Source organism: Gallus gallus, chromosome 3 (assembly GCF_016699485.2).
Source record: "Gallus gallus isolate bGalGal1 chromosome 3, bGalGal1.mat.broiler.GRCg7b, whole genome shotgun sequence".
NCBI classification, from domain to species: domain Eukaryota; kingdom Metazoa; phylum Chordata; class Aves; order Galliformes; family Phasianidae; genus Gallus; species Gallus gallus.
Window position 1 is genome coordinate 42,203,762 of NC_052534.1, and position 27,557 is coordinate 42,231,318.

Here is a 27,557-nt window from a genome sequence, read left to right on the forward strand (position 1 = left end):
GCAGAAAAAAAATGGCACCCATTGATATTCACTGATGCTTCCTTAATGTTTATGGAGACCAAATAGTGGATGTGAACACAGTGAGGTGATGAGTGGAGCATTTCAGCAGTGGCAATCACAACATGAAAGACAAGCCACATTCTGGATGGCTGGGCACAGCTGTCACACCAAAAAATGAAGAGCATCTTGACCAGTCTGTCCACACAAATTGGCTAATTTCAGTGAGTATATTGAAAAAACAGCATTTCATAGCTGAGAATTTGCTTTATCAAATAGTGTTATTGTGCTCTTCTCATCTGTTATAGTTTCCATAGGAATAAGTGAGGCATTACTTCTGGAATGACCCTTGTACACCTTTTTAATTACTCAGTTTTTCTGGTTGTAGGTGTTTCTGGCTGGTGCTGCAAAATACGGGACTTAAAAATATTGTTTTAATGTAAAATGGGAAAGACTTCAGAACTTCTTGAAATCACAACACTTTAATATGGGTCTCATTTTCTAACACCATTTACCAGAAAAAAAACACAAATAATGAAGTGTACAAAGCATTAACCCTACCTAAGAACACTTCCGTCTTTAAATATCTTAGAGAAACCTGCTTACAGCAACTGTACTATACTGAATTACTCACACTAATATACTGGCAAAAACACATCATTTAATTCTTACACATCTCTTAATTCTCTGCTAAATATCATGGGTACCTTCTAACAAACTCTTAAATGTATGTATTTATTTCTAAGTTACACATGAATTAGAAGTGTGGAATCAACAAATGTGGAAAACTGAGGTTTTTTGAATGGTTCTACTTCGGTAGTAAAAATCCACATTTGACTTTGATAGCAAAACAGATTATAAGCTTCATCATCAGACAGACTTGAAACAAGATTATGAATGACTAGGCTTCAGTCTTAATGAAGAAGTTCAATTTAAAAAAGTGGTTATAAAATACAGTTAGTTGTTAATTTCAGTAACCCACATGAACTTTGTCATGTTGTTATGGCCAAAAAGCCATGCTGTCCTGAGCCTCTGCCAAAAAGTATAATGAAAGTTTCCTTGGTTCAGTGAAACCATGAAGGCATCTTGCTTGATACAGGGAGTACCACACAGTCAAAGGGATCAGTACTCTAAGAATCTAGGTTGGCAAATGAGTTTCTGCCTAGCAGTGGGAAGGGAAGAATAGAGACAAAAATAACTAGAGACAAAACTAATAGATAGAATAACTAATAGAGACAAAAATAACTAAAAGGTGAAGTTCTTCTGTCAGCCATACAAGCCTTGAAAAAGGGCCAGTGCATGGAAGCACCGCTACAGAAATAGATTTGGACCCTGTTACAGCAATCAAAAATAGTCAAGTTTTGTCAGTTGTCCAGAGGAAATGTGTTCTGTGTCAGCTGAATAGGTGATAAATACTACCTACCTTTCCAAGCTGACCAGCACAACCTGGAGTTAAAGGTCTGTTCACTTAGTTGCATTGGCCTTAGGAAAGTGTTTTCTGCAACCTCACAGAGACTTTCTCCCTCTCATACAACTGCCTATATCTTCGTGGTGTCACATTAAACCCTGCTGTTTTCCCTGCTTTTGAATAACTGTCCTGGCCTAAATGGTCACAAGCTTAACAGTTTATAAAATAACAATGGTTTGGGTTAGAAGGGACCTTTAAGATCATCTAGTTCCAGTGCCATGCTATAGGCAGGGATAGTTCCCTGTAGACCAGGTCGCTCACAGCCCCATCCAGCCTGGCCTTGAATGCTTCCAAGAAGGGGGCATCCACAGCCTCTCTGGGCAACTTGTTCCAGTGTCTCACCACCCTCACAGTAAAGAATTTCTTCCTAATATCTAGTCTAAACCTACTCTCTCCCAGTTTAAAGCCTTTCCCCTCACATTTCAAACTGCTAATGAATGGAAGGAATTAGTAGCAAAGAGGATAAATACACCGTTAATATAAGGACTTTCTAAATAAATGGCTGAACAATTGGGTGAGCATATCATACAAAACTATACACCAGGGATTGGCAGTGCTAAGACATGACTCACTCTGGTTACACCTCTGTGAGGCATATACAACTTAGGTACCTGCCTTCTGTCCTGACAAATACCCTCTTGAAAAAAATACTTGTTAGAAATTACAAAGCAAGCTGTCTTAGAAGACAGTTAATCAGCAGAAGAACATTTGTTTGTAAAATTAATTTCAGTATTTTAGCAACACCGCCTTCCAGCTCTCCAAAGCACATAGAATAATTCAAACCTACTCTATAGTTAGCCCCTTTTGTGTTCTGCAAAACTCAGTCTATTGCTTTAATAAGAATTCTTCACATAAAGTGCAGGAAAGCATTTTTAGTTATCTAAGTTCCTATCCAGCACACAATATACCATCTCAAACTGTCTCACAGTACCATTCTGAAGAAAATGTTACCATCTTGAATTGTATAATTCCCAAGTCCACCTGTACAGAAATTATAGAACCCCATAACAAGAGACAGACCAAAATTATGCTTTCTGTTTATATAGCAAAGTAAATGCGACTTGTATGTTACCACAGAAGGAAGAAAACGTGGTTTTCTTGGGAAACCCTATATAGGCCTGTAACAGTCAGAAAGGTCAACGCAGTGGAAGGGTGATAAAGGAGTTGTAGCAAAGGAACTGGTGTGAATGGAGTGGTGTTACAAACAAAAAGTGCTCACCCATCTCTGAAGATCTAGGCTCACAGGGAAAACTCTACAAAGGAGAGATCTCCAACAAGAGAACCTTCCCCACTGGCAGTCAGCCCTTAAATGAGGTCTAAGAGAGGTGCAGCCAGGCTCCACCCCTTCCAGTCATACAAGTGAATTGCCTTCACCTGTACTCCCAGGGCTGACCAGCTCCTTTTCCCATGTGCTCAATCAGTGGCTCAGGGCATAACTCAACTGTTACCATGCAAGAATTAAAAAGATTCAGTAAAGTTAACACTGCTTGAGGTCTCTGGAGGAACCAGAGCCCATAACTGGAGTTGAAAACAGAGGAAAAGTTGTCACTAAATACCTATGCTTAGCAAAGCAGAAAGTTGAGGTGAGGCAACCGTCCTCATGGAATAACAGACCATTGCTATCTCTGGTCCTTCTGTTATTGTTAATATATTTTAAAAAGCCTTTTTTTGTTGTCCCCCACAGTACTGGCCAGCTTCAACTCTCACTGAGCTTGCTTAAGCCACACCTGTTTTCTCCCCACAGCAGCCAAGAGCATCTCTGTAGTCCTCCCTTGCTTCCTGTGGCCATAGACTTCATTTTTTTCACCTACACTCTAGAAGATTCCTTCTGAGGCAAACCAGCCAGTCTTCATAAGGGAGGTGCTCCAGGCTTCTGATCATCTCTGTGGTCCTCCTCTGGACCCTCTCCAACAGCTCTCTGTCTTTCTTGAACTGGGGGCTCCAGACCTGGACGCAATACTCCACATGAGGCCTCACAAGGGCAGAGTAGAGAGGGACAATCACACCCTGGCCCTTCTGGCCACCTCTCTTCTGATGGCAGAGGTATGATCTAAGGACATAAAAGCATAGCTCCATCATCCAAGTTATTTAGGAGCCTACATAATCTTAGATGAGCATCGAATGTCTCTTTAAATCCATTTTAATGGAAAACTTGCACTCTGTGAAAACTTAGCCCAAAGGCTAAGAGTTAATATGGCAGCTCCAGAGAGTTCATCCCTATAGTACCTCAAGAAAATGGTGGTGCAAAGCATTCTGCACACTGTGCCATACAGACGACTCTCTCCAACCCTGCTCTGCAGAGATAACATTTGAGAAGGAGAGAAGAACTTCACATCCATCCCTGCTGAGTCCTCATGAGCAGTGATAAGGATCTGTGCCAGATGGGGGGGGTGATGCCCTCAGCACCACCAGGAGAAGCAGTGACAAATGCAAGGCTCTGGAGAGCTGCGATATTTTTAAGTCCCAACAAAATTCCTGAAACTCTTTGTTACATTGGGCTGTTGTTTCTGAAAACAGCAGCAGATGGATCACTCATCCCGTTCTGCGCGACATTTTCCTACTGCCATAGAAAGGGCAAAGATTAGTCTTGCCTCATCCTTCTCCTTATTGTGTAAAAGTGTAAACATGATGAGAACGCACTGCCAGTGAACAATGTGACTTTGAACAAAGGTTTTAATGGCCAAGAGTGTAATTAATTTGTTCAAAGCAAATGCTGCTTTGCCCGTGGAAGTAGATCTGCCCACATATTTCTCAAGTGCATTAACGGAGGGTGGCTGCAATATCTCCCCCACAGTCCAGAAGCACACAGTAGTAATTAATAACACCACTTGGCATTTGTGATTCACATATCAGCAGGCAGGCAGGTGTTGGAGTCAGTTTTGTGGTTTGTCACAGCACTGAGACAACACGAGAGCCAAGTGTGGTCTGGGACGCTCATGATTCACTCCTCTGCGTTCTCTCCTCTTCAGAAGCTGCTTGTTGTTTCCAAACAAGAACGCTATCGTTTCAAGCTTGCCCCACTATTTTGAGGAAGCATACACAAACCGATGTGTCAGCACGCCCCTCACTGCACTCACTTAACTCGACAGCTCGCTGTGCGCGCAGACTAAAAGGCACAAGGAGGCAACAGCAAGCTCCCGAGGGCTCCTCCCCGCTGGACAGCCCAGCACTCAGCTGTGTGGGCGGAAGTGCGAGCCGCGGCGGGGAGGCGGGCCCGGCGCTGTGCCCCTATTCCCTGCCCCAGCCTCCTCCAGGCCTGGGCGTGTGGCCCGCGCTGCGGAGCGGCAGGTAAGGGGGCGGCGGCGGCGTCCTGCCTGCTCGGCGTGTGCTGCATCGCCGCGTCTCGGGAGAAGGGCCGGCTCGAGGTATTCCGCGTCGGCTGGCTTTCTCCTCTCTCTCCTTCCCTGGGTGACTGGCTTGCAAGGAACCGGGCAAGTGTGCGGGACTGGAATCAGTGAGGGCTCTATTTGCGGCAGGTCTCGAGTTTTATGCCTTTGGTTCCTAGTGGAGCGAGTTAAAGGGCTACCAGAGAAATCGTAGCATTGCACGGAGTTGGAAAAACTGTGTAGGTAGCACTTGGACATCAATTTTGGTATCCTCCTGTTGCCTGCAGTCATCCCTATGAGGTCTCTGCAGTGCTAGTTTTCTACCAAACGTATCTGTAAGAGAGCAATGATTGTTCCTCAGGAGCAGCCAGGAAGTTAAATCGTTCAGCACAGCACTAAAAGCAGATCAGTGCATAGGTTAGAGCGTGAGAAAGGCACAGGGCTGCCTTACTTAGAACTTCCCCAGGAAGTTGGTCAGTGGAGAGCAGAGCTACTCCTGAAAGCACCCTGCACCAGTGCTGTCTTGGCAGGGAAAGAGGCCTGCTATGCTAGCAGCTGTAAGTGTTACATGTGAAGAAATAGTTAGCAAGGAGAGCACTGGGACACGAACCCTGCTTGAGCCAGGAGCATTGTGAGAAATAAAGTTAATGCTTCTGACTCCCAGCTTAATAGCTGGGCTGTCTGACTTGTTGCAGCAAGTTAACACTCATTCCCTTGTTTGAAGTTGTATTGAGCCTGGATGCTCCTCTTGGTGCTTACAGGCACCAGGCAGGTGCCCAGTTTTTCAGCTATTGTTGCCTATACTAAACTAGTTGTAAGCTTTATTGTTAACAGTGGAAATCTGCCAAATACCTTAGCAGATTCTGCAGCTTCTTCTCTGAGTCTATATGGCTGACACAAAGCATGAACAAGGAAGCTTCCATTCCAGTTTTGTTAGACAAGCTAATTATTAAAAGCCAAAAAAGAAAGACTAAAATAAGGGAAAGTAGCTGCTAGTGTCTAAAGGAAGCATGCCCAGTATCTGCAACATGCTATATTAGAACTTAATAAACGCACTGGAGATTCCTAACACAATAGGAAGCACAGCAATAACAACAGAATAGCAAGGTCCCAGACTGTAGCAAGTAAGGATTCACTCAAATACAGCAGCCACAGGCACAAAAAGAAGAAAAAGAAACTTCCTACCTTCAGAAAGCCTCAGGTATTCAAGAACTTCCAAAAAGATACCTTTGCCCCCTCCCCAGCCAACCCTTAAATGGGCTCTGGGAAGGGGTGGATCGTGGCTCCACCCCTTCTGGTCACTCAGGTACATTGCATGCACCTGAACTCCCCTGACTTGGCCATGCCTTCCTACCAGGTTCTCAATCAGTTTCAAGCCCTGACTTAGCATTTCCACTACAATTACAAAGCCAATTCTCCCCAGTCCTTGATAACTACGTACAGGTAATTTTGTTATTAGCATTAGACAGTGTTCATATAACTGAAAGTGGGCTTGTCTTCACTCGGTTAGTAACATGCACTCTATGTTGGTATCCAGCCATGGGAAACCAGGAATCATCCTGAAGCTATTCTTATTACTTGTAGTTTTATCTGTGTAACAGACTGAAGTTTTAAATAGTGACATTATGCATCTGAGCACATTTCATTTTGAAATTGTAGGTTACCTTAATTGCAGTCTTCTGGAATATTATAAATTTTTATAATTAACTTTCACAATACAAAATCTCTGTTCACTCCAATAAGCGTATATAGTTAGTATAAGATTTGTTCATCTTTATTTTACATGTGGAATTAATAATCCACTATGATTTAGTAAACAAAAGCAAACTTTCATTAAAATGTGAATCTCAGCTGTTAATACAGTTATAGTTTGGATGTGCATTTCCTCAGGCTGCATACTTTGGGTGCATTTTGGGTGAGGCTGACACACTTTTCACCTCCCACTCTCAACAGACTGATAAAAGATGAGTTAGAGTAAATTGATCTGTCATCATAACTGCATTGAATGATAGAATCACAGAATGAGATCATTGAGTTTCAACCCCCCTGCTGTGTGCAGGGTCACCAACCACTAGACAGGGCTGCCCAGAGCCACATCCAGCCTGGCCTTGAATGCCTCCAGGATGGGGCATCCACAACCTCCTTGGGCAACCTGTTCCAGTGCATCACCATCCTCTGGGTGAAACACTTCTTCCTAATATCCAACCTAAACCTCCCCTGTCCAACTTTAAAACCATTCCCCCTTGTCCTATCATTATCCACCCTCATAAACAGCTGCTCCCCCTCCTTTTTATATGCTCCCTTCAAGTACTGGAAGGCCACAGTGAGGTCTCCCCGGAGCCTTCTCTTCTCCAAGCTAAACAAGCCCAGTTTCCTCAACCTTTCCTCACAGGAGAGGTGCTCCAGCCCTCTGATCATCTTAGTGGCCCTCCTCTGGACCCGCTTCAAGAGCTCCACATCCTTCCTGTACTGGGGGTCCCAGGCCTGGATGCAGTACTCCAGATGGGGCCTCACAAGAGCCGAGTAGAGGGGGATAATCACCTCTGTCTCCCTGCTGGCCACCCCTTTTTTAATGGAGCCCAGAACACAGTTGGCCTTCTGGGCTGCAAGCACTCACTGCTGGCTCATGTCCAGCTTCTCATCTACCAGGACCCAAAAGTCAATTGCTTTCTTCCCAGTTTCTGCTAGGATCTTCCAAAATAAAACCTCAGGTTATGTATTGCTCATCAGTGAAAAAATGTCTTTTTTATATGTAAAAATGTAGGGGCTGTCCCTGTTGTCCCTATGCTCCATTTTCAGGGGGCAGAGCAGTGTGTGAAAGAAACCAGAGCATTCAGTTGGTCCGATAATAGCATTTTTGAAGCCCCCTCTCTGGTCATTATTTGACCAATTGTAGGACTCAAAGGAGGGTAGGAGATTATGACTTTTATGCTTTTTTTGTACTTTAGTCTGTAAAAATTCCGTTTGTTTGTGCCCATCCTCTTAAGTCATACCAGTTTGCAAAAGAAATGCCATAATGTTTATTTCTTGCTAGTTTATTTCTTTTACAATCTACTTAGGATAGTCTTTTCCACAATGTAGCCTTTCTGATGACAGCATGTGATATTATTGTCTTAGCACTTTCTGTTGGCTGACAAACGCTGTTTCTGAAGGGAAAGCCCAAGTCTTATGTGAAGAAGTCTTGTATCTCTCAAAGTTTTAACTTGGATAACTGTTTGTCATGCAGATAGATGAAGTCCTGCTTGCTTGGTTATTGGCTGAAAATAACAGTAGATGAAATGGTGGGCGAGCTCTGCCACCGATTTTTGCAGGAGTGCAAATGCTGGATTCAAAACTCGGTCCAGAGCCCCTGGGTAACAATTGAGAAGTGGCCTCTTGCTTATAATGAACTGTGGGTTAGAATTTCCTGAAGTCAGTTGTTATAGCCAAACTGGATGTCTTTATGTGTTGACCGTTATAACAGAGGATTAATTTAGAAGTCTTTGTGGAAAAAGGGATGTCACTTGTATAGTGAGACCTTGGAAGGGGGTCATAGGCTACACAAAGATTATCTTCTTTGCATGCAAATTGTAGGGCTGTGAAAATGAGGAAGCTGGAAAGGAGGTTCAATGAAGTGTTAATAATTACATGTAAATACATGTATGTGCTTCTATTTTTGGTACCTAAGAAGTGTCTGTGCAGGAGGTATTTGAGGTTTTTTTTTAACCTGTGTCATTTGAAGGTCACCTGTTGGTGAAACTTGTATTTTTCCCCCCTGATTGTTAGGGTTTACAGGGCAGTAAATAAACCAGTCAGGTGCATATTTTTGTAGAGTCTCTTGCAGGTTTATAACAAGAACAGGCACCAGCTTGTTTTGAACGACAATTTTCTTTAAGTTCAGTTTAGTAGCTGTAGTGGAAATGCTAAGTTACAGCCTGAAACCATGACTGAGCACGTGGTGGGAAAGCAGGGCCAACCCAGGGCAACTCAAGTGCGTGCAGTGTAGGGGAGTGATTGGAAGGGGTGGAGCCAGGATCCACCCCTTCCCAGACCTCATTTAAGGGTTGGCAGTAGAGGTGAAGGTATTTCTTGGTGGAGATCTCTGCCTATCTGAGGCCTTCTGGAGGTAAGTAGCTTTTTTTTTTTTTTTTTTCCTTTGTTTCTGCATCTGTTGTATCCAAAGACCTTGCTATCCTGCTATTATTGTCCCATTATAGCTTTACAGTAGTTTGTCTTCATTTACAAAGAATTGCTTTCTTAGACATCATACTTCACTTCCTGTGGCTTTCTAATGTCAGCCTTGGTTAATCCAACTTGAATGTTTAATGTTGGCTTTAGGGTTTCTTTAATGAATTATTCTGAGTATGGGAGTTGATGATGTGATAAGTATTCCTGTTAATTGGAGAGTGGCTCTGTTTGGACTGTGTACAAGTTAAAAAATAAAAATATTAGTATATAGAAGTTATCATATAAGCTGGGAGATCTAGCATAGCTTTAAAGAGAGCCTTATCTTAATCAAGGTTGTAAGTCTATAGTGTAGAATTCATGTTTTGTACTGTTCCTGGGGCGCTTGTGTTTTCTGTTCCTGTGCTTGCTATGTAAAGCATCAAAAAAAGTAAGAAACTTCTTCTTTTAACACTCTTTTCAACAGCTGTTTGATTAGCAAGATGAAGCCTGCTAAGCTGCACTACTGGATTTTGGGTTGTTTTTCTATAGTATCATGTTGCTGGTGTACTTCAGATCAATTCCCTCAAAGGTAAGTTGTGATTTAAAACACATGACTCTAACAGTTACTTCCTATATAACCTAAATCATCGTTCTTATCTGTGATTAACCAAAAAGTGTTTTATAAAAACTAATTTACCATGTTTCATCTCAAAAGTTCAGTTACTTCAAATACAGGTGAAAGATGATATCCTTGCTTAGAGATATGTATATTTTTTATTTTGTACAAAGAAGTTAAATGTTCCACAGTGTTAGGGGAATTGTTTTATTCAGGTTTTCCCAACAGTAATAAAGACCAGCTAGGAGTATTAATAGTTTTCATCGTGGCTATGTCTGATTTGTTCCAGAGCTATTTGGATAAATCATGTAAAACCATACATGCGTGTGAATGTGTAAGAGAAAACGTGGCTGTTACAATCTAGCAAAACCAGAGAAAAAACTGGCAAGTGATGTAACGTGAGAATATCTCTACTTCAAGCTTTCTCATAGAACTTTTTCTATAGCACCTTTAGCATGCGTAAGCAAAGGGGATGTGGATGTTAGCTTTCAGAGAGTAACAACTTATTTTGACAATTCTGCATGTAATGCTATCAATTTGAGCAATTTGCAGTTTTGTTCTTTTTTTTACCTGAGATTTTGTTATGTAGTGTAGTTGCTTTATAGCTTTTCATATCTTGTAATGTCTGAAGCAAGAGGTGTTTATCCAGAGCGTCAATTCAGGTCTACTGGAAAACTAAGAATCTTCTGTAGAAGCATCTAAAGTATGACTTACCCTTCCATCACTTCTTGAACGAAACTTGTAAACTTTTCTCCACATAGGATGAAGATAGTATTGAAGTCTCTCTGAATTATATATCTCTTTATTGAGAAGCTTTGAAACACAAGTGTTTCTTGTAGGATATTCCTTCTATAGATCTTCCCTAAGTAAACATAATAGTGTCACAACTTGTCGACTTCTAAAGAGTTTTGAAATCATATACTTAAGCATTTAACAATGTAGTGTTTGTGTGTAAAATGATAAACCTCAGAAATGCTTACTTTATGTTACTTTTCATAATTCTTATTTTTTTTTTAATTCTAAGTTTAATGTTGTCTGAGAGCATGATGATACTTGGATGAAATGACATCTCTTGCGGTGTCAACTGCGTTGCTTGTGGATGTCTGTAGTTTGTCTTTCAGAGGAGTACTCCCAGCTCCAAGGAAGTTGTATACTTTCTTTTCAGCTAATGTACTCATCAATCAGAACGACAAGATTAGTAATGTCCTAAGCATGTATCTTTTTTTGGTTGTGTTGTAAAAGCTTGCCAGTAGGTACATTCTGCTTTACCTTTAGGAAAGTATCCTCCATACCTTAATAAACGGGAAGCATATGGAGCTAGGATGCAGATGTGTTTAACAATGAGGTTTCTAAATTTTGTTTCTTTGTCATTTGTTACTATTTGATTCTACAGTGTTTGGAGTTCTTAAATATTGCAGTAGGAGCTATAAACAACAACCAGCACTGAAGTCAGTGTGTTAACTTCTGTACATCTCTGGCATTGTGTTGCTGGCTGGAGATGGTGTTCTTAAAGTACTTGAGAAAAATAGTTTTGTTCTTCTTTCTACAGTGATAGCCATCCTCACACCTGGAAAAAGCTGTATCTTGCTCACCATTGGCCAGTGACTGTATGCAAGGTGAGATTTGTTTCGTTCCCTTTTATCTACACAAAGGGAACCATAGGCAAATGTTTGAGGAGACAATTAGTAAAGCCCATTGAGTGTTTAATCTTTCTTGCATACTTGCATTTTAATAAAGGTATTGGTTGATCTTGGTGCAACTTTTGCAGCTTTCCCTGTACTCCAGGGTACCACTAAACAGGATGGGATGGTGGTGTGTGCACTTCAAATGTAATAGTTAATGTGGGACATGCTATGTGCTAAGCCTTAATTTGTTGTTACGTGTTTTGTCATCTTAGCTTAACCCTGGACTTTACCAGACTGTGTAAGCAGACTCGCATGCTTTGTCTGCCCAAAGAAAACAGATTAGTACTTGAACTGTCTCTCGCATGCTGAGGTTTAACTTTAAAATGTTGGCTCCAAAGTTTTTATGGTAACTCATCAACTATGGATTCTATTGGAAAAAGAGGGCACTGTATAAAGCTGTTATGGCAGATGTATTTGAGTATTGAGAAGGTCTCCTCTTATATAGCTGAGTTAAACAAGATGCTGTATTCCCAAATGGAAGTTGTGATCAGATTTACTGATGCAGAGATTGAGTACCCAGTGGGTGAGGTACTCAACTACAGAAGCCACAGTCTTGAACGTATGTCTCTGAAGCCAAAAAGATTCCTCTTCTGGAACACTTAGTTTTATTTATTGCAAATTTGAGGATTTTTTTGTGCTCAACGTACTTCTTTATTTCTCACTCCTATAAAAGCAGTAACAGCAAAACTTGCTGTCAAACTTCTGTGGAGAACTGGATATGCTTTATGATAAATGAGTGGGGTCGATAGCAATATGGAAACTCAGATGTATTTAGCTGAGACCAAAGAATGGCCTTTTTTTGTTTGTTTGCTCATTTTTGAGGGGCATCAGAAAACTGAAGTTAAAATCATATGAAACAAAATTTTGTCCAGTTTCACCTCCCTGAGTCATAGGAAAAAGGGAGATTCCAGCTCTACTATTAAATGCTTTCTTTTTGTTCAGATTGTATGTTAACCTGAGGGCTTCCCAAGTTCAGTTTTTGATATCATATATATAATGTCATATATATTTGATATATATGATAGATTATTCTGCATCTTCAGTGTATTTAGACATGATTGCTGTGTTAGTTTAAAACTGTTGACATGATGTCAAAAGGAAGAATGATAGCTGGGTGAAGCAGACTGCAAGCATGTTATATTGCTTAAGTTAAAAACTGCTTTTATACAGTATGTTGTGCAAGCACTTATGAGTTGATGCATCTTGTGTAAAGGAACTTGATTATAGGCTGAGGACTTCACTACATAATGTGCTCTTGATAGGTGTGCTGTTGACGTGCATCTTAATTCCTACCTATTTTGTATACCTGTCTGTGGAAAAGTGTTTCAGGTATTGGAAGTCCTGAAAGGCCTTCTTGAAACTGTAGTGGACATGGTTCATCATACCAGAAATTTGTGAATGTACCTCTCTTGGCTCATCCTGTGTATGGATGTATGTAATTTAATCTGTATGTAATTGTGCTCAGCTCTTGTGTTTTAATACTGAGTGTGTTTTGCACAATTAAGCTGAAATGTACTGTTTTAGAAAAATGCTGTGGTAAGGTTCAACTTAAATTTTCTGCTCAGAAATCGGTGTGAATTCTGTTAGATGGAAGTAGGAGCTACAGAAGGGCAAATAAAGGGGCTTGCCCTTCCTTCTTGTGGAGTTGGACAGATCTTTAATTCAGGAACTTATGAAGATAAGTGTTATGATTGCAGCTTCTGCATCTTGGAGACAGTAAAAAGAAAATAACTTTTGTGGGTTTTTCTCTTGTGAAATAGAGAAAATCTGGTGCAAGTATGTATGCAATTTGGTTCCTGCTCTGGATGGAATGGGAAAAATGATGACGAAATGGGTACTAAGCTCTGCTGTGATCTTTTTTACTGTACATGTGTTGGTATTTTCCCATTTTACAATACTGGTTTAAAAGGAAATTCAGAAAATTACCATGGTCAGAACTAGAGGGGGGTGAATGAAGCTGTCCAAAGACTGCAGCATGTGACCTAATGGGTGGCATTGGGTACAGCGTGCTGCTGGCCTGCAGTGCAACACCAACACTGGGAAATGTGCAGAAGAAACTGCTAGCTGACTTAGCACCATGATAAGGGAGAGGTAATTCCTGGTGTTTCACAGACCTAAAGGTGAAATGATGCCAGATCTTTATTCACTCCTTCAGTCCACTGTGTTTCAGTGCTGTGCCACTTGTAGAGGCTTTTTCCTGCTGGAAACAAGCTAGTGACTTCCAGTGCTGTCAGTGAGCTGTTGTGAGTTACTTGGAGTACCGTGTCTGGTCTTGGGAGAGACTTAAAGATGATGACTGTCTGATCACAGTGTGGCTCTTTATCTTCTGCCCCCAGAGTGTCATTTCAGATTGGAAACAACACAAGTCCTGGGTCTGAGCCTAAGCCATGGTTATGTCAGCTAACTTGAATTGAAAAAACGCAGTGGCGTTTCCTTTGTTTGGGGACTGTGGTTTGAAAGTTAGGTGAGGAGCACAACTGCTGTTCCCGTGCCCACCCCAGTTGAGCAAGCTTGTTATCTGTCAATCTGTTTTTCAGGGGATGATTAGTCACTGGCCGTTAGCTTGCTGTATTTTGGGCTGGAGAGCTGAGCTCTTTCAACTCCACAAAGCTTGTTTTGACAGGACCGGTATCATTTATGTTTCCAGTGTGTCTTTGTAAGAAAGCCCTGCACAGCCTACAGTTTTGCTGCCACTGGCTGGTGGCATGCAGAAGGCAATTAGTGAGATTACAGGTCTCTCTATGCTCTGCTCTTGCTCCTGCGTCTCATAAAAGGCATTTGTGGCATAATTAAGGCAGGATGGGCAACACAGAGATGAAAAGTTAATATGAAAGTCTGAGGAGGTTGTTATTTAATAATTACTAAGCAGGGTAATCAGGGAAAATATGGTTGTGTTATTCTGTGATGTATGAGTGTAGGAAATTTGTGTGCTCAGGAATATGTATTCTGCTCTAAACAATAGTTAATGTGTAGGCTATTTCTCCTGTATTAGCAGAGATCTTGACTGGAAACCTTGGTAAGAATGCACATTGTCTCTGCTCTTCACACTCTTCCCTTGACTCAAAGTATTTCAAGTAAAATAATTAGCGTGTATTCTTAAGCTAAGTACTTTTTTCTCTTATCTACTCTTTGTATTTTCCTTTTTAATATACTAACGAGGCTACTCCTGGATTTCTAAAGATGATTGTGTGCTTGTCCAGTATTACAGCTTATGTTTGTATTTTTTATTTTGACTGTGTTCCTCTTGGAAGGATCTGGTAATAAGAAAAATAATGAAAATCGCCACCTACAATACAGGATAAATGTAGATTTAACTCCATTCGCTTATCATGGATCAGGCTACTTCCTACTAGCTCAAAATCTGTCCTTTGTCGTCTTTGTTGTTCTTTGTTCACACTGCCTGTTTGGGATACCCTGGCGTTCTCTTGATCTGTTTCAAAACTTTATGGTCAACAGGCACTAAGCAATGCAATCTGTGACAGCTTTGCGTACTTGGAATCACTGATTTGAGCAAGCAGAATCTCTCTTGTCTCTCTAGTGCTTTGGGCCACCAGCAAATGTGCTTTGTGTTTTGCTCTAAGCCAGTATGTCTGGACACATGTAACAGATACTGTGTATTTTTGTCTTCCACAGATGAGTGCTAATGATTGTCAAGACCCTCCAGAATACTGGACAATTCATGGATTGTGGTATGGTTGTAGATTGTTTTAATTTCAATCTGGGAAGAAAAATCTTCATACCAAGATGCTTAGGCTCTTTTTCTCAGTGCTCATTCTGTTTTATGATTGCTTCAAAAAAAGCCTTTCTTTTATTGGAAATTCAAAATCTGTTCTGATACGAAACTGATGTGTATTACTGTATATTGGGAGGGTCACCGAGCTACAGAAATCTTTTCACATGAGCATTTTGTTTACATGTCTTTATAAAATCACTGATGTTCTCAAAGAGAAAGGGAAGTAATGACTTCCCCTTTCTTCCAGAGTACGCGGATCTTGTTAGTGACTCATGACAGCGTGAAAATATCTTAACTGAGCACAAATATTGTGAAAGTCCAGGAAAAACTGATTTGCCTCAAAGGAATCAACTACATGGCATTGGTGTCCATGGCAGCAGTTAGAAGGTTTTCATGACAAATACATGGAAAAATTCTCTATGGGAGGTTGGTGAACTGTCCTGGAAGGATGAAGAGCATTATATATAGATTTGCAATGAGTATTTGCCAACTTGTCACTTGGTGCAGTGATTGGGGAGCTCAGTGCTGTTGGTGGCATGATGTGCACAATTCTAACAAGACAATTCCAGTATCAGTGCTCCCTCTGTACATTTATTACACATTGTGAATAATTCTGGGGCCAAATTAAGAGCCTCTACATGAGAAATATTTTAGCTATAATTAGTGTACTGAATTTTTACTTACAAAACATCATAAATGTTGATGGATAATTTGTATTTTAAAATCAAATTTGTAGCTATAATCATATTTAAAATTGAGACTATATCTCCCAGCTTTAGTAATAACAAATATATCTCTTTCTCACTTTGATTTTGCTTCTCTAGGCCTGACAAAGGTGAAGAATGTAATAGGACATGGCATTTCAATGTCACAGAGATCAAGGTATTTATTTTAAAACAAGAAACAAAGTGTCATCCAAACAGCTCAGTGCCATTGCTTTTGTGCTTCCTGTGTGCAAAATGTGTAGCTCAAAATGTATCTCTGTCTGTAGTTTGCTGAGAGGTATGTTGGTGTTTTTAAAGACTCCAAAAGTTGATCGAGTGCTTCTGGTACTGCTTGAAGTCACAGTGCCTGTGATCAGTAGCAGCTGTTCGTGCTTGGTTTTGCGGATGTGTGGTTGAACTTGTTAAGCCACTTCCTCTGTAGCAAGAAAATATCTAGGGAGCATAGGCACTGAATCTCCAGTGGTAACCAGTATCGGTGAAAAAGAGGTTATAGTCAGGTTATGGGGTTTTTTGTTGTGTCTTTTTAATGTGTTTATTAAAACATCTGAGTTGTGGAACAGGTTAGAAGGGATATCCAGAGAGCATAAGGTACAACCCCACCTTGCTCAAGCAGAGACAGCTAATGCAGGTTGCTCAGGCCCATGTCTTGGCAGCCTTGGTATACCTCCAAGAAGGAAGGCTCCACAGCCTCCTAGATTGTTTCTTCCAGATGCTTTCTAAGTGAGAATGGAAAGCTTGATTCTGCAGTGGTGAAAAACTGTGACTGAGCAATTTCTGCAGGGACAGCAGAAAGATCTTCCTAGTTTATACTAATGTGTTCAGATATTCAGGTTTTTGCATCTGCTTGTTACAACCTCCAACAGCATTTCCAGAATAAGTGGGAGAAAGGACCTCTTTACTTTTTTCAGCAGATAAATGTTTCTCAGTGATGCTGAAAGATAAGGCTTCAGTTTTATAAAAAAAAAATACCAATTTATGCTTTTGTTAGAATATAATTTTTGTTAGAAATAGCTTTTAAGCTCTATAGGTAAGTTTATTAATAAATTGTTCTGCAGGATCTTATGTCAGACATGAGACGTTATTGGCCTGATGTGATTCATTCGTCTCTGAATCGCACCCAGTTCTGGTAAGTATAAGCAGAACTCAAAAACAACTTTGGATATTATTTTACCAAAAAGAAGTCAATCTGAGTTATAGCATCTTCAGAAGGAGCTCTGAAGAGGGAGGTAAGGCAAAGGTTTTGAAGCAAACCTTAGCAGAAGTAAGTAAAAGAGAATGTTTGTTCCCTTCAGGGAAGTGATGTGTCTACAGCTGACATATTTAAGTCTTGCACAGTGGTTGTGCTATAGGGATGTCAGAGCTAGCTACAAGAGCAGCTTCCAGATCATTTCGTTGCTAGCTTCTCTGTGTTACTGCCTTTGAGAGACCTTTCCTTTTGGAATTTCTCACCAGAGGGTGGAAAGGGGAAAAATAGGATGCGTTGGGTGGTCCTAGCCATTTTTTCTGCAGATTTCTTTACTTTCCTAGCAGCCTAAAATCAGATCAACCAGGAATTTGTTTAGAGATCAACCTGCTTGACAATATAGGGAGGGAGAAGGAGGCTTCAATCTCTCCTGACAATGTTACTACATGTATTTTCCTTCTTTTCCTGTTCCTCTTTGCTTCTGTATCGTCAGGTGCTTAGACTGAAGACCAGGCTTCAGTTTGAGTGCATTGTTAAACTAAAATTACTGGCAATTTGTGACTTGCTTCTGCCAGCTCTCCTGTGAAAATAACAACATCAGGTGAAATATAGAGCATGTAGCTTTAAATGCTGCTGCCTCCAGCTCTTTCAACTGTAATTACCTCTGGGACTTTCCTTTGGACTGCTTCTTCCCTGTGTCACTAGGGCACATCTTTGAAGGGAATGGGAGTCTCTTTTAACACTCTTACTCTACAGAAGATCTTTGTCCTCCAAGTCTTAAAATGGTCTTAGAAGTATCTTAGAGCAGTCTGAACATCAAAACTGTCCCCCTGAAAAAGTGATTTTTGCTTCTCTGTACTCTCGTCCTTGTGCTGTGCTGGGACGAATATGACTGTCTATTTCAGTGGCATCACAAGTTTATGCCAAGTTAAACTGTTAAGGGGATAAGAAAAATGTGTCCTAAATCTAGTCCCCTTCCATGCCCTGAATGCTTACCTGTTCTGAAAGCAAGTGCATACTAGTCCCTGTATTACTAACACAGATGTTTTGGTAGGCAGCAGGTATGAACAGGTACAAGCAAAGTTTATTTTGTTTCTGTTCAAGGCTAGCAAGCAGTACTTAATTCAGTACCTGGAAATATCACTAGTATAAAAGTAATTTAAAAGTGAGGTTAGAACACTGTAACTAGAATTTGGATTGATGGAGTAATTCACTCCCTCTCAATAAGGTAACAAGTACAGTTTAATTGGCAATTCCAATTGCAGATTTTCTAAATGCAGGTGTTAAGCCAGTAAGATCTTGTTGTACATCTTAATTCAGTTAAAATAATGTTTTTTTTAAATGTGTCTAGTGTTTAAAAAAAAAAAGAGGCAGAAATGAGAATCTGGAAGTAAAACTAAGATTTTCATTGTAGAGTGAAGGCACCTTAATTAGGTAAGGAACAGAAGCAGCAACAAGCAAAGTGATTATTGAATATCTTAGCATATCACATCAGGGTTTTTCCAAGACTGCCCTAATTGCTTATTGCTTCCTGTGTTTTACCTCTTACTTATTTCTGGCTTAAAGGAGGAGATGAAGATTCAAGGGGATTAAAGAATGGCTGTAGGTGCCTCTGTAATAACTGCACATCTGTTCACCTTGTTTACTGGTGAACTGTGGCATTTGTTACCCAATAGTTTGAATGGAATAGAATGCCTTATCACAGGATATGTGCTTTCCATCTCAAAATTTACTATCTGAGAACACTCTTTTTGGGGAAGTTTTAGGCTTATAATTTTATGAACGAAGTAAAAACTTCTAGTCCAAGAGAATTTCCTTCAGGATCAGTTTATACATTTGATATAGCAGAAGGAATCTGTTTACCCAGGACAACTGGGTATCCCTCATCTTAAGCATTGTGTGGGCAGCTCTTGCAGGTTTGGGTTCTTACTGAACTGAACTAGTTCTCAAGCTGGGTGATTTCTGCAGTTCTTGGACCCACCTGATGTGTCCAGCACTGTGGGTTGCCTCTGTCAGATGCTGAGCTTGAGGAAGTCTGTCCTTGTTATATTTAACAAGACCCAATATCTTGAGGCTTAGCATTTTTTTTATCACATAACTGAGCTGTATTCATTTCATTCCTTTGCATTTCTGTTACTGCTTAAGACTCCATTTGTAGGACTTAGCTGTTAGATGTGCTAGTGCAGTATTTGTATCCTAAGAGCACCATTTAGAAAATAATGGAGAAGGACAAATTATATTGTGGAACCCAGTCTAATGCTGTAACCCCTACTACTGTGTGCCTGTGGAAGTACTTGTGTCCTACAAAGAAAACAAAATGTCAAAGTTGTTGACAGCTAACATGTTGTCTGTGCTACTGCCTAGCTTCTGAGTGTGAGGAGGTATGGAAGGGAGGATGACCTTCACAAACGCAGGTAGCCATTTTCTGCATCCATGTGCCACCCAGCTGAGGCTTGAGCACAAGGACGTCTAATTGTGGCTTGTGTGAAGGATACATCTCAGTGAATAGCATTTTGAGATGTTCTTTCAATTTCTAAACAAATCCTGTTTACCGTTCCTTTTTTTCCTGCACCTCATCTGGTTCTGTCAGCTTGTGTTTAAGTGGAAGAGATGAAAGTGAAATTTCATATGCCTGTGCTGAATGGTCAGAATTAGCTATATCTGCATGATGTTTTTTTCATGTGGCTGTGCTGCAAAAATGAAATAACGTGAAAAGAAATGTAATCTTAAAGCTGCTGTAATTGTTTTGTAGTGACTCTAAACTAGCTCTCAACTCTACAGTATTCACAAGACTGGTGTGAAAACTTGGGCCCCGTGTGCCTTTGTCTTGCTGTAGCTTATGAAGCTTGAAGAGAGTGTGTGGGTGACTCTGTGCCTTTCACTTTAGCATCTCCTCACTGTTCAGTGTTCAATCTGAGAAAGATAGTGCAGAGTTTAACATTGCTAAGTGACTTTAAGACAAACTCATTTACATAATGTATGGCAAAAACGCAATACTAATCTGGAATGTCCCAGGTCCATGCTATTATCTAAGCCACCATACCATCCCTTCCTTTCTCTTCTGCAGCTCTTGCCTTTATTTGAAAGGTTTCTCTTGCAGCTCTTGAGTGAGCTTCTCTTGAGCTTAAGGACAGCTCATTTATATGTTTTTAATATGGTTTACTGTCCAGAAGAATTTTTCCTTAGCCTGATGCTGCAAAGTACAATGAGGGCCTTTAGCTTTTCTCTTGCTGTCCTTACAGGTTCAAAAGCTCTTGGAAAATGCTTCTACTGAAAGAAATAAATGTTGCTGTAAATAATGCTTTATAAAACTTGAATTTTAATTTCCTTCTATAGGAAACATGAGTGGGAGAAACATGGCACTTGTGCAGCCACGCTTCCAATCCTTGATTCTCAGAAGAAATATTTTAGTAAAACCCTGGAACTCTACCAGCTTGTTAACCTTAATGGGTATGTTAATGAACTCTATGCTCTGCTCTTACTTCAGACAGTTTCTATAAATTTAAAATCCCATTTGAGAAAAGAATGTAAAAATCTCATGGCATAAATAATTTTTAGTACTGGCATATAGAAGAGGGGTTTTCTGCTTTGAGAAACGTGTCTGTGGTCACTCAGTCTGGTAGGACAGCATGCTTCTTAGTCACCTTTTAATGTAAGCTGTTAAACTTTGAAAAGCTTTATCAGCTGTATCTCACTAACAAAAAACTGTGGCACTTGTAAACTTCTAAACCAAGTGTCAAAAGCTTCAGATATCTGAGTTGTACTGATACCTAAACACTCAGCTGTGGTTAGAAAATACAGTTTTTGTGCTCAGAGGAAAGGACAAGCTGTAGGCAAACTTGCGCAGAAAATTCTGGGAAGATACTGAGAGCTCACAGTAAGGAAGGTTGTCCAGAAGTGCAATGTTCAGTTTGTGTGTACAGCTCTCAGCTTTCCTTTCAGAAGTAACCACTGTCTGACATTCTTGCTTTGTCCTAAGAACTGATATCTCCTAATGGTTCCAAAGCACTGGCAATTGCAGATACGGTACCTTGATAGAAGTGGTGGAACTTGTCCAAGCACTGTGTGAACATATCATGGCTAAAAATGAATATCGAAAGTCCAGAGTCCTTACCTGGTCAATGCTTATTATGGGTAGGAAAACATTTAACTCATGCTTGATGACCATGAAATGTCTCTTTGTGTAGAAAGACTTCATCTGAGAGAGGAGAAAAATTCTCCTTTTGTATTTTGAAATGTATACATGTTTTAAAAACAATCTGGTTCGTATTTTGTGAGTGTCAAGCAGTCTATTTAATAATCTTATTTACTTCGCATATGCACAAAGGAAATATCTTTTCTCAATCCCACTCATCTGTTTTTGCAGGTGTCTTGTATAACTTAATCATGTTTTTCTAGACGCAGCGCGTGTCGTATGTAGTGTTAATGTTAATAGTATCTGATAAATCAACTGTCTAAGTAGCTGTGTGACTAGAACATCTTACAGATGGCACAATGACCGATTGTGTGGCTATAAATTAGCACGTGTAGTGAAAAAGAATTAAGATTGAAACATCTTGAAATTAATTGCTCATAGTATACTCTTCACTGAGGGCGGGATTGAAGCACCCACGTAATAATTAATTTAATCTTTGCTGAGAAATGATTGCTAATGTTCTCACTACTTCATTTATACTTCTCTGAGGAAAAAGTAGCATTAGAATGATTACATGTTTCCTGAAAAGATCTTAATATTTAGGGGATATCTTACGGGCTCCTGTAAAATGATGATAGAACATCGTGTTTCCATTAGAAAGCAGACCCTTATACAGTTGGGTTGGATATCCCTAGTGTGGAACTTGACCTTAGAAGGGCTGAGCATTATTAGTGCTCATCATCCTAAGAGATGTTGAACATTCCCATGTACTGCTGAAGCAGTGAACAAGCTGATATTCTAAGGCTCAGCACCTGTTGGGGCCTGAGATTTGCTCACAACTGAAAGTGTGAACTTCCCTCAGGGCTGAATCTAAAGGAAAGGGTGTGTAAGCCAAAGGTTGTTGAGAATTACCTTGTTGCTCTTAGGTGAACAGCTGTTCTATTAAAAAACATACTTACAAAGTCATTTTTAGGAATGTTTTGAACTTGATATCAGTGGCAATCCAGATTCTGTGTCCTAGTGGCCAGAGCACAGGAGTATGGCTTGATGCAAGGAAAGGGTGCCCTATTGGCTCTCAGCACTGCAATTTGAAGATCCAGTGAATGACAGTAGCATAGTCCTTTTTGTTTGTTTGTTTCTGAAGACTTGTCCTTCTCTCAGCTCCTCAGAGTAAGGTATAACAGTGGGTTCTTGCTGACCCTGCTGAGTTAGTGCGAAGTTGCCTTTAAGAAAAGGACACCTTCCCTTGGCCTGGCAAAGGGTAGAAGACGAGTTTCCCTTGCTCAACCTAATTTGGAGTTGTCACTAATGCTATTAATTTACCTTTAGTAAGTTATATAAAGTTATATTTCCTTACAAGAACCATGAAAATGTTTTGTCTTTCATTCAGTTTTCTCCTGAAAGCTGGGATAAAGCCAGGCAGTACGTACTATCAGGTAAGAGATGATCTTTTATTAAAGCAGTATCACGTGTGTATACTTCCAGCAGAAGTCAAGTTATTTCTAGAGAGTAAGTGATCTTTTTTAATTGAGTGTGTTTTACTTAAAGTTGTGCTTTACCTTAAACTTCTTGCAAACTTACAAATGTCAGATCTGTTGGAAGATGTGGTAGTAACTTACTAATTTTTACAAGCTTTTTAATTTTTCAGATGGCTGCTATAAAGGAAGTGCTTACAGAATTTTATGGTATTACACCAAAGATCCAGTGTCTTCCTCCAGAAGAGGTAACTAAATAGATAAAACCACACATACCCACAAAATAATCACTTTCAAACAAACAAACACGTTTCATCAAAATTTAAAAAAAAAAAGCAAACACAGTGAAAAATCTGCAGCATAGTAAAGCACAGAGTGTTCCTTGTGTGTGCAGCTCCTTGGAAATCTGGTATTGCTCAGTTCTTAGAACTGAGTTCACAAAAACATTACCTGCATTCTGGCACCACTGAGTTCAGCTTATGTTACTGTTGATGTAGCCATTTCTTAACACAGAAATATTGTTAATGGAGGGAAGTGTCCATTCTTTATGCCATAGCTGTGTTCCGTCTGGGTACCTACAGTGGAAGTTCTGGGTTTTTAAGCCCTGTTTGCCTTAAACTTTGAACAGGCATCTCATACAGAATGCTGTACTCATTGGGCTGGAGGTAAACTGTATCTGAGTACTTTCTACTGCTTCTGCTAAAGCTTAATTGCTGTATAGCAAATTACTAGACCCAGCAAGAATGAGCTGAAAGGAGCCAGTTAATATATTGCCCTTGACAAGGGTAGGGTCCATAAAAAGCAGTCTTTACTTCACGGTGAATGGCTTATGTTTTGCTTGAAGTTATTTGCTGTACAGAATGATTCAGAAAAGAAGCAGTTTAAAGGCTTGTTTCTGAGCTTGTTCTCAAAAGCCCCTATCTGAAGAGGTATGAAGGGGTTTTGATGGTCACTGGTTCAGTTTTTCCTTTTGAGCTGTTGTGGTCTATTTCCATTTCTTTGTGTTTTTTCCTTGCCAAGGATTGTACTGTGAATCACAGTACAGCAAAGAATGTAGTACATAGGCTTTGCTATAAAGTACTTGTTCTCATTATCTGAACTAAGAATGCTTTTGAAGGAGCAAAATAGTATGCTGAACAATATGTGGGTAGGCTGTGTAGTTGTTGCTTTGTTTCCTCAGAGGTGACTCTGCTTTAAAAACAAACAAACATGCACAAAAACCACAAAAAGCAGCAACATCAACAAAAAAAAAACAAACCCTACAAGATAGCTCTCCCCCTTCTGTAGATTTCTTATTGTTTCAGCTCAGTAAAAGTAATTTACCACACTTGTCAGAGTTATGGCCCATACCTAGACAGCAGTTTTATGAAAGCTTCCCATGGTATAGTTGCTGATGGAGTTTAATAGCTCTTGGGTTGTCAGCTCACTTGCTTTAGTAGTGCCCTGAGATTCTTATACTCAGAAGTTGCTTCAAGTGAAAAAGAATTTGAGGTTAACATTATTTTGAAATGTATATTTATGTTACTCTAAGCAACAAAGGAATATGTGTGGAATGCGGCTTTTCAGAGGGATGCAGTCACTTTTGTTCATTCTTAAGGGTTTCAGAACAGGTCTTTTTTCCACATTTACTTTGTTACGTGTGTCCATTCTTTGTGATTTTGGCAATCTCCTTTCCTATTTAAAAGAATTCTTTCTTTATGCCCAGTGTGGTTTCTTTTAGCCTGTTCTGCGGTCCAGAAGTGATGTTTCCACTAATTCTGGCAGCCTACTTCCATATTCCTTTCAGTAAAAACTACTATAAAACCAAGTTTTTCTTTTTTCCCTCTTTATTTGGAGAGCTTTCTTTGCTTCAGTTCCCATCCTTCTGTAAGTGAGTTGATGGAAGGTGCCTTTCAGGTCAGACATGTCATTTAATATTCTGAGTTCAACTGGAGCTCATTACTAAGATGAACAGCTTCTGTGTATTGGGCTAGTTTGCTAAATGGTAAAATAATCTGCCATGATATTTTTTAGTAAGGCTTACTAGTTAGGCACATTCCCCAAACTGTTAGTGAATTCAAGTACTGGAATGTGTTTACTTGTCTACTTGTTCCTTATAGACAAGTATGTTCTAGATGCTGTTTGAAGTGGATGTTTCTAGTACTTGTCTCCTTCACATTTTTCCAAAGGCAATTGTACAAGCAAGCACTGCTGTATTCAATAGGTAAGGCAGTAGATTTGACAAAATGGTTCATTTTCTTCCCGTAGCAAGCTGATATCATCCCTTATGTTTCTAGGGTGAAGAAGCTCAAACGCTTGGTCAGATTGAGTTCTGCTTCACTAAAGAGTTGGAGCTGAGGAACTGCACAGAGCCGAAGGGTGAATCCAGCCGAATGCACACCAACTTGCAGCATGTAACTGAGGAGTTATCTGTCTGCAATGACACTCTTCCAGTCTATTATCCTTCACAAGTCAAAGATCGCAAATGGAGCCTCAAGAGCTTGAAAAACTTCTTCAACTAAAACAAATGAATAACAACAATCCCTTGAAGTCATACCTTGGCAAGCAATTTTGACTTAGCAATATTACAAAACCTTGCCTGTATCAGGTGTCCTGGGGGCATTTCTGCTGGGGGGGAGGGGGGTGGGAAACAACCAAAAAAACTGCTTTGGCCATTGAAAGAGAATAGTTTGCATTGTAATACTAGCTACACAGGCTGAAGTCTTGAATTGCTGGTCTGATACAGATAAAATCAGAATCTGATTTACAGCTCTGTCTGTACTTCTTGGCTTATTTTAATTTGAATCAGTGTTCAAATGAGCTGTGACTTCTTAGTTTCATTTGCAGTTCAATCTGCCACTTCAGCCACTTTTTTGGCAGTGACTCAGGATAGCAAGTCATTCTTTCTTTTAAAAAGATGCTTATCAACTTGAGATGACAGTTTATTGAAGAGAGTATTGTAAAATGAAAGAACTTTGAGATCTGTCTGGGGCTTTGTGGAAGTATGTTCTCCAGAAGCACTGAATAAAGGCCACATTCTGTAGCATTAAACCTTTCCTCACTCAGATCACAGGTGCCCAAAAATGATAACCTTTTAACAGCTACTTCTTATTGGTATCTCTGCCAAAAGGACCCCAAGTTTGTATTTGAAGCCTCACCTGTTCATAGATTGATTTTGGTACAGTGACTAATACCATCATGAGGAGTGACTGATTTTAAATTGTCTGCTATTATAGGAAAATATTAGACTCTAGAAATCCTTAATTTTTAACAAATTTGAACATTTAGCACTTCCATGGAAGTATATGCCTGAACTTCTGTTTAAAAATAAGATTGTCATATAATCACTTGGTTCTGAGAAACAGTTTTTTATAGGTAAGCAGTAAATACTGCAGGAATTTTGGTGAAAAGTACAAATGTGTAATGGTGGTTTTTTTTATCCCATAACAATAACAAGCCACAAAGTTGCATGCTTCCAAATAAGACTGATTTAAGTGAGATCCTCTACAAAGTGCTATGGTGATTCAGGTGTCTCAGATTGTATTTAAAAGACAATTACAACTCAGAACCATCTGTTAGAAAAGTGTATTACTGCAAAAATAGTAAAAGCATTGTTAAAGACAAATTTATGGTATCTTTCAGGTTTAGAAACCATTCATATTTTGCTTGTCCCTGTACCTTTCCTTTAAGGCTGTTACCTTGCCATTCCAGAGTACTGTGGTTTGCTGTTTATTGGCTTTTTTTAGGGGGGTGGGGGCAGGGAGGTTAAAGTCCTCTCTAGAAATTTGAGGTTTTTTACTGTATTAATACACCAGAGTGGGTATGATCTGCATTTTATTGTGTTTACATTTCAGTAAAGTGAGGATTTTTCTTTCAAACTTCCTTCCTGAGTCAAGGGATATACTAATGTAACAGATCTGGAGTATTCTATACAGGCTTTAAAATCAACACAAAAGAAGTTTTTATTCTTTCTCCCTACACCATTATTGTCTTAATGGAAATACTCAAAATTGAACTTTGACATCGAAATTGTCAAATTCTGAAGGGAAAAGGCAGAGGATGCAACATGTGGTACTTGTTGTAAAGAGGTATAAATTCACTGCTGTTTTAAATATGGTAGTGTTTATGGGTGAACTAGTTCCAAGGGGTGTTTGATTATGTTAAATCTGAGGTAGGTGGTTTTTTTTCAGTGCCTTTTGGCTGAAATTCACCCTTACATCTTATTTGAAGTGTGTAACAGGACGAATCCTGCTTTTGACTGTCTACAGAGTTTCAAGCAAATTCTATGAGAATTTTGCGTACATTTCTGAGCAGAAGGTGATTCAAAGACCAGAAATTAACTGTTATGCATTGGTGTTTTTGACCATGTTTCAGGGAATGCTGTGATGATCCAGTATTTTCTCCAGGGTTGACTTTAATAATTGTGTTCTATTCTGATAAGAACAGCGGACAGCACATTATAAAACTTCTGTATATGTTTGTGTATGTGTTGTATATGATATCATGTCTGTTTGCAACTAAGAACACCAATACAGCTTGATTCAGGAGTTGTGTAAGAAGTAATGTTCAAAAGCTAATAAAAACTGCATAATCACGAGCAGTTTGGGTAAATGAAGTTCTTCTGTTTCAGCAATACCAAGTTTCCCACTGTTCCATTCCTTATTGTGTGCAGGGCTTTACTCTTGTGTTACTGATACTGTTTGTTGTGGTAGTCATCTAACACATGAAGAAAAAGATCAAGGTTAGAACACTACTGTGGTGTAAGTCATAGAAAGCTGGCATTGCTCTGCTTAGTTCCTGTTTCTGAAGCTGGTAGCCAGCTATCAGTGTGTACTACTGAGTGCAGTCAGTAATGAATAATGTTATCAGGTGATATTTGTGCTACAATTTTAAATATCCATGGTAACAAATGGTACTAGAATGTTGCATGTGAGTACTGTGACTGTCTGGTCTCTATACTAACTTCCAGAAACATCACTTGGTCCAGTATAGAATCATAGAATCACTAAGATTAGAAAAGACCTACCAGATCAACTAGTCCAACGCCTACCTGTCACCAATAGTTCTCTCTGAACCATGTCCCTCAGCA

General features: G+C 39.8%; 1 protein-coding gene across 6 annotated transcripts; it reads left to right on the forward strand.

The window, feature by feature from the left end:
- The first annotated feature begins 3,176 nt into the window (after positions 1-3,176).
- RNASET2 (ribonuclease T2) lies at positions 3,177-27,065 on the forward strand. 6 transcript variants are annotated; one of them, XM_015284063.4, is made up of 10 exons: positions 3,177-4,896; positions 9,422-9,526; positions 11,103-11,169; positions 14,872-14,927; positions 15,796-15,853; positions 16,752-16,822; positions 20,216-20,329; positions 22,405-22,450; positions 22,663-22,737; positions 24,766-27,065. In XM_015284063.4, the coding sequence occupies exons 2-10, from the start codon at positions 9,438-9,440 to the stop codon at positions 24,988-24,990; spliced, it is 801 nt and encodes a 266-aa protein (XP_015139549.2). In that variant the 5' UTR covers positions 3,177-4,896; positions 9,422-9,437; the 3' UTR covers positions 24,991-27,065. The 6 variants fall into 6 exon arrangements, with proteins under 6 accessions (XP_015139549.2, XP_015139550.2, XP_015139552.2 ...); XM_015284064.4 differs by having other exon boundaries at positions 3,177-4,830; positions 9,419-9,526; XM_015284066.4 differs by having other exon boundaries at positions 3,177-4,753; positions 9,419-9,526.
- The last annotated feature ends 492 nt before the right edge of the window (positions 27,066-27,557 follow it).